Source organism: Botryllus schlosseri, chromosome 2, assembly GCF_051294905.1.
Source record: "Botryllus schlosseri isolate E-star chromosome 2, Bs_hap1, whole genome shotgun sequence".
NCBI classification, from domain to species: domain Eukaryota; kingdom Metazoa; phylum Chordata; class Ascidiacea; order Stolidobranchia; family Styelidae; genus Botryllus; species Botryllus schlosseri.
The window spans coordinates 39,725,514-39,742,845 of record NC_137237.1 but is presented as its reverse complement, the minus strand read 5'-3'; the positions used below and the strand labels follow the sequence as shown (position 1 = coordinate 39,742,845).

General features: G+C 40.2%; 1 protein-coding gene and 1 long non-coding RNA gene across 2 annotated transcripts in view; one reads left to right on the top strand and one right to left on the bottom strand.

Annotated features, from left to right (window-relative positions):
- LOC145459277 (uncharacterized) overlaps window positions 1–17,332 on the top strand; it is a 416,587-nt gene that overhangs the window by 349,296 nt on the left and 49,959 nt on the right. The window lies entirely within an intron of this gene.
- LOC145434648 (C-type lectin lectoxin-Thr1-like) lies at window positions 7,661–10,887 on the bottom strand. Its single transcript, XM_080311985.1, has 3 exons — window positions 10,769–10,887; window positions 8,419–8,566; window positions 7,661–8,030 (listed from the first exon to the last, which is right to left on the bottom strand). Exons 1-3 carry the CDS (start codon window positions 10,845–10,847, stop codon window positions 7,763–7,765), a joined length of 495 nt encoding a protein of 164 aa, XP_080168111.1. The 5' UTR covers window positions 10,848–10,887; the 3' UTR covers window positions 7,661–7,762.

Below are 17,332 nucleotides of genomic sequence, written 5' to 3'. Positions count from 1 at the left end.
GGCCGTAACAGCACTTTGTCAGCCCCTCTAAACAAATGATTATCTTGGTCACCCATAGTGTGATAAACCAAACTCGTGTGGGCTTCGCCCCCAAGACCCTCGTTCTCATTTTGATGGTCAGCTAAGTTTATGTGGCCTCGTCGCCCTAGGAGCCAAACTTTTCTATATTCCATTAATGAAATAGGTTGTAATCGCGTAATGCATATATAGCCTGTGTCACTATAAACTTTTTATCCTCTCAGCCCATGTAATCAGATTTACCAGTAGCGCTGAGTGAGCTGTTGTATTGGAAATTGAAGGCCACGTAATTAATAATTGAACATATTCGGGCGTGCCCGATGGTACAAATAAATCGTTACATGTGATTTTGTTATCTCTCGTCCGCTATATAGTCGTATTAAACAAAAGTTAGCACACGATTCAAAATTGGTATTTCGTCACTGAAAAATAATTTTTTGTGATGGATGTTATTTGTCCTGTGGGTGCAGATTGCGACGACATGATAATTCGGCACGAGCGATTTAATCACATATGAACAATTAGACTTATATGCATCGAAGTTTACGCTCAACATAAGGGCAATCCTCTTCGGCTAAGGTTTTCTCGCTGACGATATTTTTGACGAACTTCTCGGAGTCCCAAATTCACCGGAACTTCATATGTCTTCCTGCATCGTGGCGTGGTAATGGCCGACGCCGAAATGCCTATTTCTATTTTCTTTAATGATGCGTATTCTTCCGTGAGGTAGTCGTCATAACATGATGTTTAATTTATTTTCATTCACCGAAAAAATTTAGGGCACTCTTCGAGCTAACGGATTGGGGGTTTGGCTTGCGAGAGTTTCGGTATTGGTAAGAGGCCAAAGTTCAGTCGGTCTTTTTGGGACTTTGGTATTCGATACATTTCGCGCTTTAATCGCGCTCGAGGACCATTCGACTGTAATAAACCATACAATAATATGTAATAATTGGAATAATCAGGGTCTAATCAAGGTTGTTAAAACAACAATCGGGTACGGTTTCATATACCCTGTGGTTCGGATTTTGTCTTAGTGATTCGTGTAACTATAAGTAAGTCAACTGAGAATGGGATGCATTTATCTGCTCACATTGAATTTAGTACTGTACCCAGTTATTAATTTTAACATGACTGTATTCCAAACATAGCAACTCATATTATAGAACGTTCGTGGGAGGCTGTGACCACAACACGAGATAATATCATCCTTTATGATACGATGAAGAAATATTCTGACGATTTAATTTTGTAGCTCTCAAATACAATAGTATTTAGTTATTCATTTCGTGCACAAAGCTTCAAAACTTATGCTATGTACGAGGGGCTCTCACTCTCAATCAGAAGTGATATACAGTGCCTCCTTCTTCGATTTTCACACGCTGTGCGATGTGGAATATAATACCTAATTCAAAACATTTTGTTGAAAATAACCCTAGCAATCGTGACGGCAGTGTTTTAAATAACGGGAAATTGGCGATCTAAAAGTACACGCAATTTGCTTTATATGAATTATAATAACCCAGTACATTTATGAAAACATATGTAGCAAACATGTTCGTATTTGACATGTTTTCTGTGATGTAAATTTGTTCTGAATATTCCTTAAGGATATGTCCTACTACCACATCATCTACTGCGAAGCCAATTTTCTTCAGCGCCCCCTTATCGCCCCCCTGAGCCTAGCTCCCCCCATATCGCCCCTGAGCATTTTCGCCCCCTTCAAAATCGCCAGCGCCCCTTGGGGGGCGCTGGTGGCAAGGTTAAGAACCACTGATCTACAGTGACGACCACGGATGTGGCGCAGGATTATTTGTCGAGGGCTCTAAATGCTCTTATTATGTCGCCGTCCACAGCAAGGGTCCGTATTTACTGCGGAGCTTGCAGGGATATTAAAGGGTCTTTTACGGGCTGAAATCAATCTTCGCTCACATTGTGAAATAGCTATTTTTACAGACAGTCTAAGTGCCCTTTGTGCGATAGCCAATCGTCAATATGAGAATTCTTTAATTACTCAAATCTTTCTTGCAGAAATCTGTCGCGACGTAACATAACTACGCATCTAATATGGATTCCTGGACACAGAGGAGTGGGTCAAAACGAGCAGCCGGATCAGCTAGCCAGAAGTGCAGCATGCTCAACCCCAGCTCGTGGGGTCAAACAAATCTCGCTGTCACTCAAGGAACTAAGGTCGCAAATCGCCAAACACTGTGAGGAAAGACGGATTGATGAATTCAAAGAATCAGATGATTATTCGCAATATCGCGAGATATTCGCTTCGGAAACAATCATGCCAAGCTGCAGCACATCTTTGCGAACAATCTCATCAATTCTGATAAGATTGCGAACAGGCCACTTCAGAATTTACTGGCCCCGTCGCAGAATCGGATGTCACGACACTGATTTATGCGACACGTGCGATATCGACGAGACGGTCGAGTACTTTTTAATTGATTGCAAACGCTATTCGCCTCACCGCGATCACTTGAAGACGACAGCGGCGAATCTAGGCATACCGTTTCAGCTCACAAAACTGTTATCAGATCTATACGGATTTTACTACCGGTGGCTGAATTGGTTATCCTCACAGGCAGACATTGTGACGCCAATGGATTTATCAGACTCTTTAGACCTGGTGTATAAAAGGCCATAGTAGCCGAACACCATATATTTCAATACTAACAACAACAACAACAACAACAAATATATTATCCCCACCATGTTTTTGTATAGTTTAGAAATTCTACAAGCAATTAGATCTTCTGTATTTGTAAAACATTAAATCTGACTAAATCTTCTGTTCCCAGTAAACTCGTCATAATACTTTTTCTCACTCTTTTATTGCTGAGCGTTACCAAAACCTATCTATCAAATACTTGTTTAACTTTGTGTTTCTTGACCCTATAGCGCTCGTAGCCCATGGTGTTTCGATAAAATTTCTTTCACCGCCTGCCTATTCTCAACCCCGCGTCTGATGGTGCCTCAGTTAAAATCAATAAAATGGCGCGGATGGTGAAGAAATTTTTGGTGTTGAATAAATCTGCCTAGTAAAGTATAATATTTGTGGTTGGTTTGCAATGCAAGTTTGGGGTCCAGATAGCGAATAGGCATAATTTCACAAGGCGTCTCGTACCCCTTCATTTGGTGCTTCTTACTCGAAGGACCCCTGGCTAAGAACATTGTCGTAGACCGTGTAAATTACATACACTGTACTAAATCCAGAACTCGTCACGATAGTTCGGACATGGAGAGAATGTCGGATGCGGACTGAATCATGCTTATGTGGTCTTAGCTTAGCTACAGATTAGTTTGTATTCTCAATTCACATGCATTCACGAGTAATTGAGCATTTCTGTACATAACTGGCCCTGTTTCCTGACTTATTGAACCAATGCTCAAGCCTGTTTTACTTGCGTGTAGTTCCGCTACACCAAATGTTGTACCATTTCTAACAGAGCGTTTCAGCTTAGCACATTGTCTTACTTACTTATAACGGCGAATTGAGTAATCTTCAACGGCATTTTGTATTCAACTGCAACCAATATTGGTCACTGATCGCACAAAGGAGAGTCAATATACATCCGGCCATGACAGCTGGGCAATAGAACCCCTGCATCTTTGTAATTCAGTACACTTCTGACGATTCTACATCTTGGCAGTGTCACTGGTCATTCTGAGTCACGAAGATGCATCCTACAATTTTGAAAGTGGTCATCGCCCAATAACAGCTAAAAGTATGAAAATAATCTAATTCGAGTAGATTTTGCCACTGAGAATACCTCGTCAAGTGGATATGAGTTGAGACTACTTCTACACCTGCTTGACATCTTTTAGTCTTTTTTTGGAATGACTAAAACTAGAATACTTTACTTTTAACTGACTTGTAAGTCGCTACTCCTACTCCTACGTGAGTACAAATGGTCATTTGACAAAATCTGCTTGATATCAGTGTTAGGTGCCGCGATACGACTCCACCACACAACGGATATGTATTTTGCCTTCAAGAGTACCAACCACGTATAGAGCAGGCACATAAAACATATCTGAAAGAAACATCTTAAATGACTTTATCTGAACAATTGTAATATGTTAACAGCGGTACAACGAATATTTACTATAACTTGGTAGTATATCTCAATATAGCCTATAGCACAATAGACGAAAAAGCGTGCTAACCAGCCGATTGAGGCTACGTGCAAGCAGTCACGTGACCATAGCCCATAGACCAGGGGTGTCAAACATACGGCCCGCGGGCCGCATCCGGCCCGCCAGACGATTTTATCCGGCCCGCGAAGCAATTCTGAGTAGATTGGAAAAATTCTTGTATTATGCAGCACATTCTCAATTTTTTTTTTAAATTTTAGTAAGAAATACTTCAATGCAATCATCCGTCAGGATAACAAATGTCGAGTATGATCAATGATCATGGACCACTTTAAAACGATTCCACAGCGGTGTTACAAGGTTTCACTCTAATCGCTATTAGGAACCATCGCAGATACTGACACCCAATTCCGTAAAGGCAAAAAGTGCACATGCACACTGACGTCTACAATATGGGCCAAATGTAGTTATTCGCAGAAGCAAAAACGCCAATGTGAAACCGTATAAGCAGGTTACATAAAGAAAAATAGCCACAAAAATGTAATTCAAATATTTGTTATCGCAATTCTATATCAGTTTTCGTTCAAAAGATCCCCGACCTCCACATAAACCCAAGTCGCGGTATAATACTGATAAACCTATTTCCAATGACCGCGGGGCTAACTCCTCACAACGCATACCCACGGCTGCCGCCAGATTACGGCTAAATCAAACGGGGCATATAAATTTGCCAACATATGTCGTCGTTACAGCCATTGTTTTAGCGGTTTATAACTATTTCACCGGCCAATTATCGTACTTTTTGCAAATTCCATTATTTGCGAATAAAGGTGTTGGTAGAATAGAATCCATAAGATACGTAATATATGTAATATATACGATTATGTATGTAGGGGTGGGCTTAGTAACAATTGATTCAAGAAAAATGAGGGCATGGATTTTGAGGTAGCATTTTGAAATCATTTGATTGATCAGGCCCGCGAGCCATCCAAAGGTTTGAATCCGGCCCGCGACGCAACTTGAGTTTGACACCCCTGCCATAGACCATAGATAGAATATTGTTTGGCAAGTTACTAACAACGATGGTTGCGCACAATGATTCCAGTTTTCGAATCTGAATCGACTACTGATTCGAATCGAGCAGTGAGAGATGATTTTTCAAGTACTAAAATGATACATTCCTCGCCAATAAAGGTTAATTTATCAGCCAAAATTATAGATTCCAATATATTTTCCATCCCGCAAGCCTTGGGAACTAGACTGGGGGCATCGCAGCTTACGAAACATGTAGTGCAAAGCTACTGCGAAGTCGTGATCATGTTTAGCATGGCCTAAAAATACAAAATTGACTTCGAAAGAGCTACAACTGGCATTACCATCTTTGTGGTCGCATAAAAGGTACAAGTTTGACACAACCACATGTTTTATTTTGTTCCTACGTCGTCATGAGTGATACTCGACCCCACTCGAATCACTCAGATACTCGATATTGATCAGCCCCACTTACAACCAATGTTCCCTCTGATTTTTCACGAGTCTGCGCAAACACGTTAACTCTCTGCGCAGGCCCTTGGACAATAGTGCGCAACCAGCCCCCCACATAAGGTGATAAACCGAACTTCTGCGGGGCTTTGCCCCCCAGACCCCCCCCCCTATCGGGCTCTGCGCTTTTTGCAAATACTTATCATCTACATCGGGGCCCATTAGGGTGGTTGTGTCGTCTGAACGCGCAGCGCGAAAATTTTATATGATTCATGATTGAATCGGTCAATATGATCGGGAATTGCATATATCTATTGCTATCCATTTTTATCCTCTCTCTGCTCATATAATCAGATTTACCGGTGAAGCTGATCGAATGAGGTGTGTTAGAAAAGGTAGGTCCTGTGTTGCCTGTGACTGAAAATGTGCTTTTTAATGCGCAATCATTTGTTGTCTGAGCAATTAATGGCCAACATATTCAGATATGGCCGAACTATGGCGAATGCGGACCGCACTAAACTTTGGTAGAGTACAGTCAAATTTGACCTGTTTTTGACCGGTCGGGTAGCGGCTCACGGAAAATAAATCACCAAGTCCGCTTGCTACGGACTTGAGTTGAATCGATGAATTTGGTACGGTATGTTTTTCACGTTAGCTCATATGTCGGCTTAAAAAGTTAAACAATTTCACTAGCGGCTTTGTGCTGAACTCGGCTTGACGTTTTCCTGCTTTAGCAATTTGGTCGAGAGGCTGTCGCAGACCCAACGCAATCGTCTCGTGAGCCTCACTTTATCAGGGGGTGTAATATCTACGGATGGCATTTAAACATACACCTAGCTTGAAATCCGCCAAAGAAACATACAACTGCAAAGAACTAATTTCGACTTAAAAGTTCTATACCATACAAATCTAAAAACCTTGTGAACCCAGTGTATCTTCCGATACAATGCAAAGCCAGATTTTCCCTAAAAAAATTTAGCCAGATTCCTCCCTAACAATTTCAAAGTCCCCCCAAGGGGGGAATTCCCCCCCCCCTCGGTTGGGAACCGCTGTACTAAACTAAAACTCGAACACGATTTAAAATTGGTATTTTTCTACTCGACATGGCATTTGTCTTGTGGGACTCGGATCGCCAGCACATGAACATTCAGCGCCAGCCATTTACGCGCCTATGGACAATTAAACTTATATGTATGAATCGAAGTTTTCGGTCAGCATATAGGACAGTCCTTTTCGGTCAAGGTTTTCTCGCTGCTGATCGTTTTGGCGCACTTCTCGGAGTCGCATGTCACATAGCCTATAACTTCATATGCCCATTTCTCTTAATCACGCGTATTTTTTGTTATGGGAAGGGTGCAATAATCAATATATTTGACAAAATTAATTTGACAATATATTTTGAAAATTTCCCAAAAAATACACCATGATTTATGCTAATTCACGAAATAATTTTGGGCTCCCTTCGATCTCGGCCCTCTAATTGAGGGTTTGGGGTGCGACAGTTACGGTCCTGAGGAAATCTTACGCAATGTTCATGACACGCGGAGAAGCCTATGCGCTAGTTTCTCGCAGACTAACTTCGAGCTAGCCCATTGTTATTTATAACTTTGTTAAACCATGTTATTTCGCCATTCCTAGAAAATAATGCGCTATTGAAATTATGTCAGTATCGCTCACGCGTACGAGACCATACTAAAAGAAAAGATTTTTCGTTAGGTGCTCGTGATTGCATAGTCTCATTTCTTCACGGAGCACAATATTTACCTTTGCGGGCCGCACTTGTACCTCGGTGTAAGACTTCAGCGATAACACTATTTGCCCCTGGCAATGTTCCCTCTAATTTTTCACGAGTTTGCGCGCCTGCGTGGTCCCTTGGACAACAGTGCGCAACGACTTAAAAAACATCACTAGGGATTTTTTGTGCGCAGCTTAGATTTTCTGTGCGCAGTGACCGCTTCAGCACTGCGCATTTGCGCACGTGCGCAGCTTAGAGGGAACATTGCTTACAACTACTCCCAAGCCCTATCTCCCACCGAAGAATCGAAAACAAGCAATTACATCTCTGTAGTACAAGTTTATATTTCGCCTGCAATAGTTGTAGCCTACTATCTCGTATGCATCACTCTAACGTGGAAATATTTGCTAGAATCAGTAACACATTTTAGACACTTCCAAGGTATATCTCACAAATGTAGGGTTGTTTACGTCGACCTCCCTCGTCATTCAGGAACAGTTTCCCGTCCACGGCTGCCCATATTTGGGCGTACTCTTGGTTACCGGTTTTATTGTTTGGTTCTTCCGAGTTCCAAGCGGTAGTGTCTGAATTAGTGGCACCCTCGTCAACCCACATCCAGTCCCCGTCCACTTTTTCGAATCCAACCCACGGCATCCGGCCGCGACCTCCCACGTCAGGACTGTCACTGACGTATCTATGATTACATAAAGTTGATTTCCTGTATTTAATGAAATACTGTGCAACAGAATTATGAGCCGATACTGGTAACACCCAAACTTTACAGAATAAAAATTAAGAAATTGGCCTGGTGTAAATGACCATAGTAGTAGACAAATACCATGAAAACCTTAAACAAACAAACAAAACCGATGACAAGCATTTCACCAATAAACTTGATATATTCAGTCGATATTCAAAATATATGGCATCTAGTTTAAGGCACATTTTTATAACTTCACAGCATTTATTTGAACACCTTTATAGCCATTGCTATGCTTGTACGTGAAATAAATCGGTAGTTTGTACAAGTCTGACGCAGAGCGATCACAGCTAATAATATTGTCTGGAGCAAAGATTCATACCGCGCGAAGTCTTGGTTTCTCATTACTCCAGCCGCTAGATTTCCACCGAAACCCGAGCACTTTGCTTTTGCCATTACTGGGGTCACCTTTTCGTTGAACAACTTGAAGAGATAGTCCCCTGAAATTCGCCACCCGGAAAGCTCCACACCTGGATCAGAACAGAATTAGATGCGATTTTGACGAACCAATATGAGCAAAGATTTGTGGTTTTATGCAATGTTACACTGAGTGTGCATTCACACCCAAAAGGTGACACAAGAAAACTGAACCTACCTCAGAATTTAGAAACCCAGATCTGGGGTGTCGATCGAATATTTGACCTCCACTTGTTAGCGACTGAACAGCATTTCCTTACTTGTGTGTTTCGATTTAATTACTGCACAATCAACATAATATATCGGCGTTTCTCGTTCTTTGTGTACATTCAATCGCTATAGCTTTTTTATTTTGGTTGCTTTTTCAAACATACATTCTGACATCTGATTAAGTCATGGTGTAAAGGGAGGATATCAAACGCATGGCCCGCCAGACGATTTCATCCTGTCCGCAAAGCAATTCTGAGTTGATGGAGAAATAATTGTATTATTCGGTACAATTGCAACAAATGTTGAGTCTTTTCAGGAAATAGCCTATACTTCCATTTATTAATCGCTCTAGACAGCAAATGTCGAGAAGTTCATAAGTCGCATTATAACCACCCGACTGCGGTGTTGCAGTTTTACTCTAGTTTAGTATTGCCATACGTCCGGAATTTTCAAACTGTGTCCGGGAGAAAACTCTAAAATATGTAAAAATGTCCGGAATTTTGAAGGCCTGAAGTAGGCATATGTTTCTCGTAAATCAATATCAACAATATTATTTTTAAGCAGATGTATACTGCTTGAAATCTTTCATTGCGCCTCGCGCGAATTTAATATCGGCTTTGACGCCCTCGCGGAAATGTAATAAAAAATGAATAAAAATAACCATCATTTACTGAAATAAGTCTAATTATAATCGTAACTATTAGGTAACGGTACATTCCAGGAGTCGGTTAAGGCTGTTTGGATGCTTTACTCAAGGACAGTGGTTCTAAACCGGGGATGGTTTGCTTACATTCTGGGAATCGGGGAGGGAAGACGTTTAACGTAGTAAGATTACAAAATTGGCCAAGAGTAAGTCAGGGCAAAGGTGCTGAACTTTTTAGTAATCAGCATATCAAATTCTGGGCTGGAACGGAACATTTTCAAATTGGAACTGGAGTCGCCCCCTAAAAGGTTGGAAACCACTGGGTGATAAACCTGCTTTGGCGGACCGTCATTTCGGCTCGTAAATAGTCTTATCCGTGTGACATAAACATGACTTAACGATGTACATTTCCGCTTCTGGCATTTTCGAAGTCATCATCCACCACCAGCTCTACCGCTAATACCGAACACTTGGGCGGAGAGAGGATCATTTTTTTCAGTAATATATGGAAGAACCGCGAACTCGAGAAAGTCACAGAAAGCATACTGAACAGTTGCACAGAATGATGCACACATATAGTTGTACTAAGACAGTTGTTCACAGAAACGAAAACGGCAATGCGTAACCGTTATACGCAGGTTCCATGGAAAATATATTATTGTTACAGAAAAATATAATTCAAGTATCCATGGTCGCACTGCTATACAACTTTTGACTCAAATGGTGCCCTGCCTCCAATTTCCAACATCCGCGTTTGCAGTCAAATCTCATGTATTCCTCACAGCTCATACGTTCGGCCAATGCCATGCAGATTTTGACTAAAAAGAAGGCATGGAAATACGCCAACTTATATCGTCGTTAGCTCCATTACTTTAGCGGTTCATAACTGTACTAGACTGATCAATCATCGCATTTTGTCAATTCTATTGTTCACGAATAAAAGTATATTGCTAGAATAGAACCCCCATGATCCATGATATGTCATCATAATTTTATATACTATTAGGTATATAGACTTGATATTGAAGTATTAAAGAGAATATCAAGTGCATGCGGTATCATTTTGGAATCACTTGTGGGCCGGGCCCGCGAGCAATTTGAAGGTTTGAATTACCCCGCGACGCAATTTCTATTTGAAAACTCTGAGGTAAGGCATTGTTATAAATCCTACGTGCTTACATTCCTTCATACTGGATTCGTGATTATTCTAATTTATCAACCACCATTTGGATTACAAGATTCTTATTGCTTGACACCGCAGTACAATTATGAGGTTGTTTCTGTTTTCGCGCGCCACCTTTGGGCGTGAATATACGCACTTCTCTTTCTGAATGTACGCACTCTGAGAGTATGCGATACAAATTGCGAGGAAATTTACATACAAATACAAGTTAAAACTTACAAGCTTCACTGGCGAAATTTTGACCCATCCACGCAGTCACAACCAGCATAGAAACAATCATCTTTAATGCATACGCCATTTTGTAAGTATACTTACTATAGCATAAATAACTCTTGTTACTCAAGCTTTCTTATTGTTTTTGCGGCTATGCAGTGAATCGCACCCGCCCGATATGGCGACTACGATATGGCATGTGCAGAGGCCTATATACCGCACGCATTAAATTGTGGGTTTTAGCACTCCAGCGAAGACGTTGCATAATGATATTGTAGCAGCGTGAAGGACATATTGAACTACCGATACATTTCAATTTTCGTACCGCAATTATATAATTGATCCGCTATTTGCATTTATAACTCTCATTGACCGTTGAGATAATAGCAGAATTATGCCGCGAGAAATTTTCCAGTGTTTCCAAATTAGTCGAGTCAGAATGATAGCTTCACAGTTTTTGTCCAAATTAGACAAGAATTAGAATTATAGCTACACCGTTTTTCCATAATAGATTCGTGTTTAGGATTATAACTATATAATTTTTCCAAATCAGATTCGATTTAGAAATACTGAATTCGCAAAAACTGGGAAGTTGAATCAAGTTCAGAGTTCATTCCCATAAGCACGAGAACGGCAAATGTCTGTACCGCAAGCTTGGCTCGTTTCGCACTATACAGTTCTCCTGTAGCAATTTCAGGAAAACATAAATTAGATTCGAATTAAAACGAGTGCATATAAAATTTTCACAAATTGGATTAGAATTAGATCACTGGCATTTCGCTCTAAATTAGTCTAATTAGACTAGAATTCTGTTCTTGGTAGTAGTATCATCATGTCGGTGAATAGTTAATGGATGTAGTCGGTTTGATAACTTTTCCAATATATATTTCAAAACGACAACTACATAGTCAAGTAACGTGCGTAGCAGCTCGTAACGTCAGGAAGGAAACGTGGTTTGATTGATTGCGACACGGTGGCCCTCCTCAACGCTTGGCAATGGAATGCTGAATCGAATGCTGTTTATTATATCGTCATGCAAACATGAAATTGTATATAAATGCCGCTGCAACGTGCCGACGGAAAGCCCAAATAACAAATAGGTTACTGTTTCGAGTCAATATGTCATATAGCGACAGTGTTACAGATATCACATGCTATTGTGTGCTGGTAGCAAACAATAAATTGGCAAAACCGATTGATGACGAAACTAAACGACTAATCAACACTGTCCTGCATATATACAGTCGACTTCTCTTAATTTGGACATCGAATCATCAGAACAACCGCTTCATTCGGTCAAGATGCTAAGGAACGGAACAAAAGTAAAAATTGCACGCAAGCAACTCCAGTTAGTTCGGAAAATCATCCGCTTAATTCGGACAAGCTCGCTATTCCTAACGTCAGATTATGGCACAATAACCAGTCTACTTCGTTCGTTTAACCGCAAGAGGAGTGATTACAGTGTAACAAAGTCGATCATTACAGCAACAATCGACAATGAACTCATACAAGGTCACGCCAGCTTCGTAGTCTCTTTTAATGTAGGCCTACTACCATTGAGTGCATCTTGTAGAACAGATTGGTACATAAAGGTTTAGAAATAAGGTGAAATTGCTCACTAAAGAAAACGAGGAAAAAGTAAAGACGCACTACCTTGACAGTTTCGCAGTCCGCTGCGTTCGTGAGGATGTCAAATAGTACTATTTGAATCCTATGTGTAGGGTTGCATTTAAAACAAACGCTGTTTCAAAATAGTGTTTTTAAAACATGTTTTAAAAAGTGTTTTAAACAAATGCCTTGAAAATTTTTTGTTTTTTTTCAAACGTTGTAAAAATATGCCATAATCGTGCAAAAACTTTAGAAAAACATGTAGTATAAGCATACGGACAGTTTGCACCCAATATAGTCGGCGCATACGATATGGAGTGGCTGGAACCCTCCAAATATCCGTTGGTTCAGTAGTTATCGCAAGTAGATATAGACAATTGGTACGGAATGGGTGTTCTGATGATGATGACCGCCGACCGTAAAATGTTGCATAACGATGTAGTCCTGGTAAAGATATTTTCGGTCTGTTTATGACAGTGGTCGGGAGCCTTTTTCGTCGAAGCATCCATTTTCAATTCTCAATGTCAATCCAATGTGACGTAATAATTTATGTTTCGTGACATCACGCCGAGAAAGACAAAAGGAAACAACAACAGCAACAACAACAACAACAACAACAACAACAACAACAACAACAACAACAATGAAAACATGTTTTAAATATGGGCCGTGTTTTCGACCTGTTTGTTTTAAATGCAACCCTACCTAGTACCTATATGCGTTTGTTACACTGTAACACAGTATACAGCAGTGATTCCCAACCGCGGCTCCAAGGTAGCCTTTTTGCATCTCTGATTGACTAATAAATATGCCACAAAGATATTATAGCCGCCACTTCTTGTTTGTTTCTGTGAATAGTTATAGTCAATTTATGTATATGAATGCTCAAATAAGGGATATTAGTTATGTGTAAAGCCGTTTAAGGCCGCACCTGAAAACTGGGAAAGAGAATTCCGGCAGACTAGCGTGAAACTCATGGATGAATCGCCAGACAAGGATATATCTTGAGTTCTGCTGGTCGTGGTCACAGACCTTCATCGTCTCTGTGAAGAGTAGATTTTGACACAACTTTACTAACATCAAAATAACGGCTCATATAGTCAATTATAAATTACAATAAGCCCAATATTACTCAGCGTATAATACCCCGTAAACTTTTGCATCAAGTGCTGGAATGTTTGGAATGCTATTAACAACATAATGGTACGTTGTAGAGATGGTGCGAACCTCTGAAAGGTTCAGGTTCGTGTGAACGCGAACCTTTTTGAAAGTTTCTGTGTGAACGCGAACGTGAACCTCATGACGTCACGTGACGTCATATTGCTAATTCCAGCCCTACAGTTCAATGAAGTGACAGCCTATATAAATGTACACGGTACCTAGCGACGACTCGGGCCACATAATGCCACAATGCTGAAGTACATGTTGACGTTTAAACGTCGCCTAATGTATCAACTGGAGCAATTAAATGATATAATAATCCCATAAAATCAATATATTCCGTCGCTTTGCCTACAATGTCGACGAGGACTTGCAAGGGAATATAAGCTTACGTCACAACAGTCTAGGCCAGACCGGACAATGTCTCTGGCGTCTGGGTATTGCTACGTTGATATTGAACAGAGTGTAAAACGGGTTTCTATACTTGCTACCGATATTAGGCCTACCCATTAACAAGTTTTACGGCAGTAGCCAACACCCCAATCGCAAGGATTTGGTTTTTATGATACAATAAACATATGAAGTCAAGATTTCATTGATTGGTTGAATAAGCATCATTCGCTGACAAAATGTAGTGTAGTTTGCTGTTCGCTCGTGATGTTGTGTGATTTCGGGTCAAGCTCACAGCAGAGAGTCACTAAATATTCGCAAACGGAAAACTGGATATTTCTTTTACAACAAAGCACGTAAAAATTTTGAGATTGTCAAGGTATATGCTCGTTTTCGTTTAGTATTGGTCTGTCTTATGCTGCCAGCACCATGTATAGAGTGGCTCGCAGTTGAAATGCAATAACTCTCCATCAAAGATGTTATAATGAAGTGAAAATTGTAATATATGAAACAGGTTCACAGTGCAGAACCTACCAAGGTTCGTTTGTGAACGTGAACCTCTAAATTTCTGAGGTTCACCCACAGAACGGGAACGTGAACCTCACGTTCACACCATCCCTAGTACGTTGTAGTAATGATATGCGTTTTTAATGTATTTCAATGTACATCACTCGCCAATCAGTGTCAATAGTTGCTAAAATAACCGATATAGAATCTACAGAAGTTTATGTGCATGCTTTTGAATTAGCTGGATGGTGAGATCCAGAGGTAGGCTAGCTACCTTTAAATGGTCGTTCTAAGTAGTCTATACTCGAGTATTTTCATGCGGCTCCGACATCCAAAAAGGTTGGGAACCACTACAGTATTTGTTGAATGGTTTCGTATAGAAAATACTGTATACTAGAACTAACCTGAATGTATAACTAATACTCGTTTTTTTTTGCGACCATTGCCAATTACTGTATTATAGCTGCAATATTACGCAACCGTACATTATTTTAAATGGGCTGTGTCTTTACGCACGAGTATGAAGTGATCAATATATTTTAGGATAAACTAGGACAGATGCTTTTGTCCGCTGAATTCGGCCGAATTAAGCGACGTCGACTGCAGATCTTTTAGGGCTGGTGCATATGACTTGATTCCACCTGATGGAATTGGTGTCAAAGCTAAATCATTATCAGATATTAATTTCAATCTGTAAGTTACTCTGCATAACTCTGTCACTCAACATATTGAACTATACAACAGTTAACCTGAAGACCGTACACATGTTGATCACAATGAACAGCAACTGTAAAATGCCCATAATTTTAAAGAAATTTGATGGTCTATTCACATACTGCACAGGAAAAAAAAAGAAGTCGACGCTTCTTGATTTTCCATACGAATGCCGGAAAATGCAAATGAATGATTGATATCTCTTGGCGACAGATGCAAGCAGATATACCAATCAAATCGTACGTCAACAAACACGATTAAAATTCATTCTAGTTATGGCCAACACCGTCATCATATAGGGATTGGCCTCCGGTACAACTAGTCTGTTCATTATTTCGTTTTTAAAGAGCTCCCATATGAGATCTCCATTTTAGGATTAACGATGCTAATCAATTCTTGCAAACTGTCGGCATTACATCCGAAGCAATTTTAACGTCCGGTGTCGTAACGTTGCCAACGGATGTGTGTTATCGAATGACAATATAGTCTCAATGCACTTTTGCCAATTAGGTTCGTCAAATGTAGGCTATGCGCGAATCGATATATATCAGCTGACAAGCAGCCAAAATATTGTTCGTGACAAGTTTAGAATAATACTTGTGTCATATTCTCAGCCCCTACGCGATGCGGTTGTAGTCATTGTGGTACACACTTACATTCCCATATGATAAGGAAATGTAGATGATACACTGCTGTAGAACCGCTATACCAGTGGTTCTCAACCGGGGGTCCGCGAAGCAATTTCAGGGGATACGCAAGACCTCTGAATTTGCAAAATGATTAATAAACTAATTTTTAATTTTTTGAATTAGGGAAAGAATGAGGCAGTTTTCCTACACAACCGCTAAAACCTCATTACTCACATCCTCAGAAAAATCGTCTGGAATGAAATCCATTTCAATTGTCAAATTGCTAATAACCTACGGATACAAACATATTGCTGTTTAGAGAAGTTTTGTTGGGGTATGTGGAAAAAATAAAAAATATGGAGATAGCAATGATCAATCAGGATGACTTCGTAATGTTTGAGAAACCTTTGCGATTTGGAGTTGTCAGTGTCATAAAATTAGTGAACAGTCGTTTGAAATAAAACTCCTGAAGTATTTTCCCAATTTCCCAATGAAGGGAATGAAATCTCAACACGAAATCCATTTTATCCCGTGAAATACATAACCACTATTCTAGAATAACTTCATGATGAGATGCTGGATAAAAATGACTAGGCTGGACGTGAAACGTTCATTAAAAATATGTTTATTCCTTTTGGCGCCGTAAATGTTGCGATCACACCAAAAGTGTCGTCGGATGCGTTACGCGTTAATATTACGTTAGGCTTCATCTATCTTTGTGGAAATGAATTTTTGGCACCCGTTCATGTCAAAGCGAAGTCGCGGATTTTTAAGACCACATACTTCAAGATATACAGATGCAAAATTTTCTTCGAAATAATAAAATTCTACCAAATTTCTACATAAATGTAAATGTAAAACTAAATAGTATATTGTTATTTTCAAAAAAAAATCATTTAGTTGCTGTTTATCACAAGCCTACAGTTCATATTCGCACAAGACTGATGACAGTTGCACCACAATTGGGCCAAATTTCAACTAAAACTTGAGGGGGTCCGCGGGGTCCGTGGTGGTCAAAAGGGGTCCGTGAAGCAAAAAAGGTTGAGAACCACTGCGCTATACCATTGAATAAGATAACATATAGTTTCGTATATGTTTGTGTAAATCAGGGGTGGCCAACCTCTTCAGCCAAAGGGCCCCATGAGATTCACGAACCAACGTGCGGGCCATTTGAATGTTGATAATTTTTTTAGTCGTCCGATAGCAGCGAACCGATTTAGGCAACGTTGAAAACAAGACTTATATTACTGCGCTGTAAACCATTAACAATTATGTCATGAACACTGTGTGTACAGTACAACTGTGCAGTGTAAAATTAAGTCCCAGTCGCGCGAGGCGCTAAATTTTTGTTCGACGGTAATGAATGAATTCGAACAATAAATATGTTACTTGTATATGTTGGGGTCGCCTCTGTATACCACAGGGGTAATTTGGCAAGGACATGATTATTCGGCGTTTAGACATAGCAATATCGAAGGTTTCGGTAAACATGCCTCTATCATTTTGTGCAAATGTTTGATCGCCTACGACCTCGTTGCGAGCGCACAAGCGAATTCGCATG

Coding starts and splice junctions, on each gene's coding strand:
- LOC145434648 (XM_080311985.1), bottom strand. CDS start 10,847: ATGGCGTATGCATTAAAGATGATTGTTTCTATGCTGGTTGTGACTGCG. Junction 8,567..10,768: donor AAATTTCGCCAGTGAAGCTT/GTAAGTTTTAAC, acceptor GTTCTGATCCAG/GTGTGGAGCTTTCCGGGTGG. Junction 8,031..8,418: donor AGAAACCAAGACTTCGCGCG/GTATGAATCTTT, acceptor ATGTAATCATAG/ATACGTCAGTGACAGTCCTG.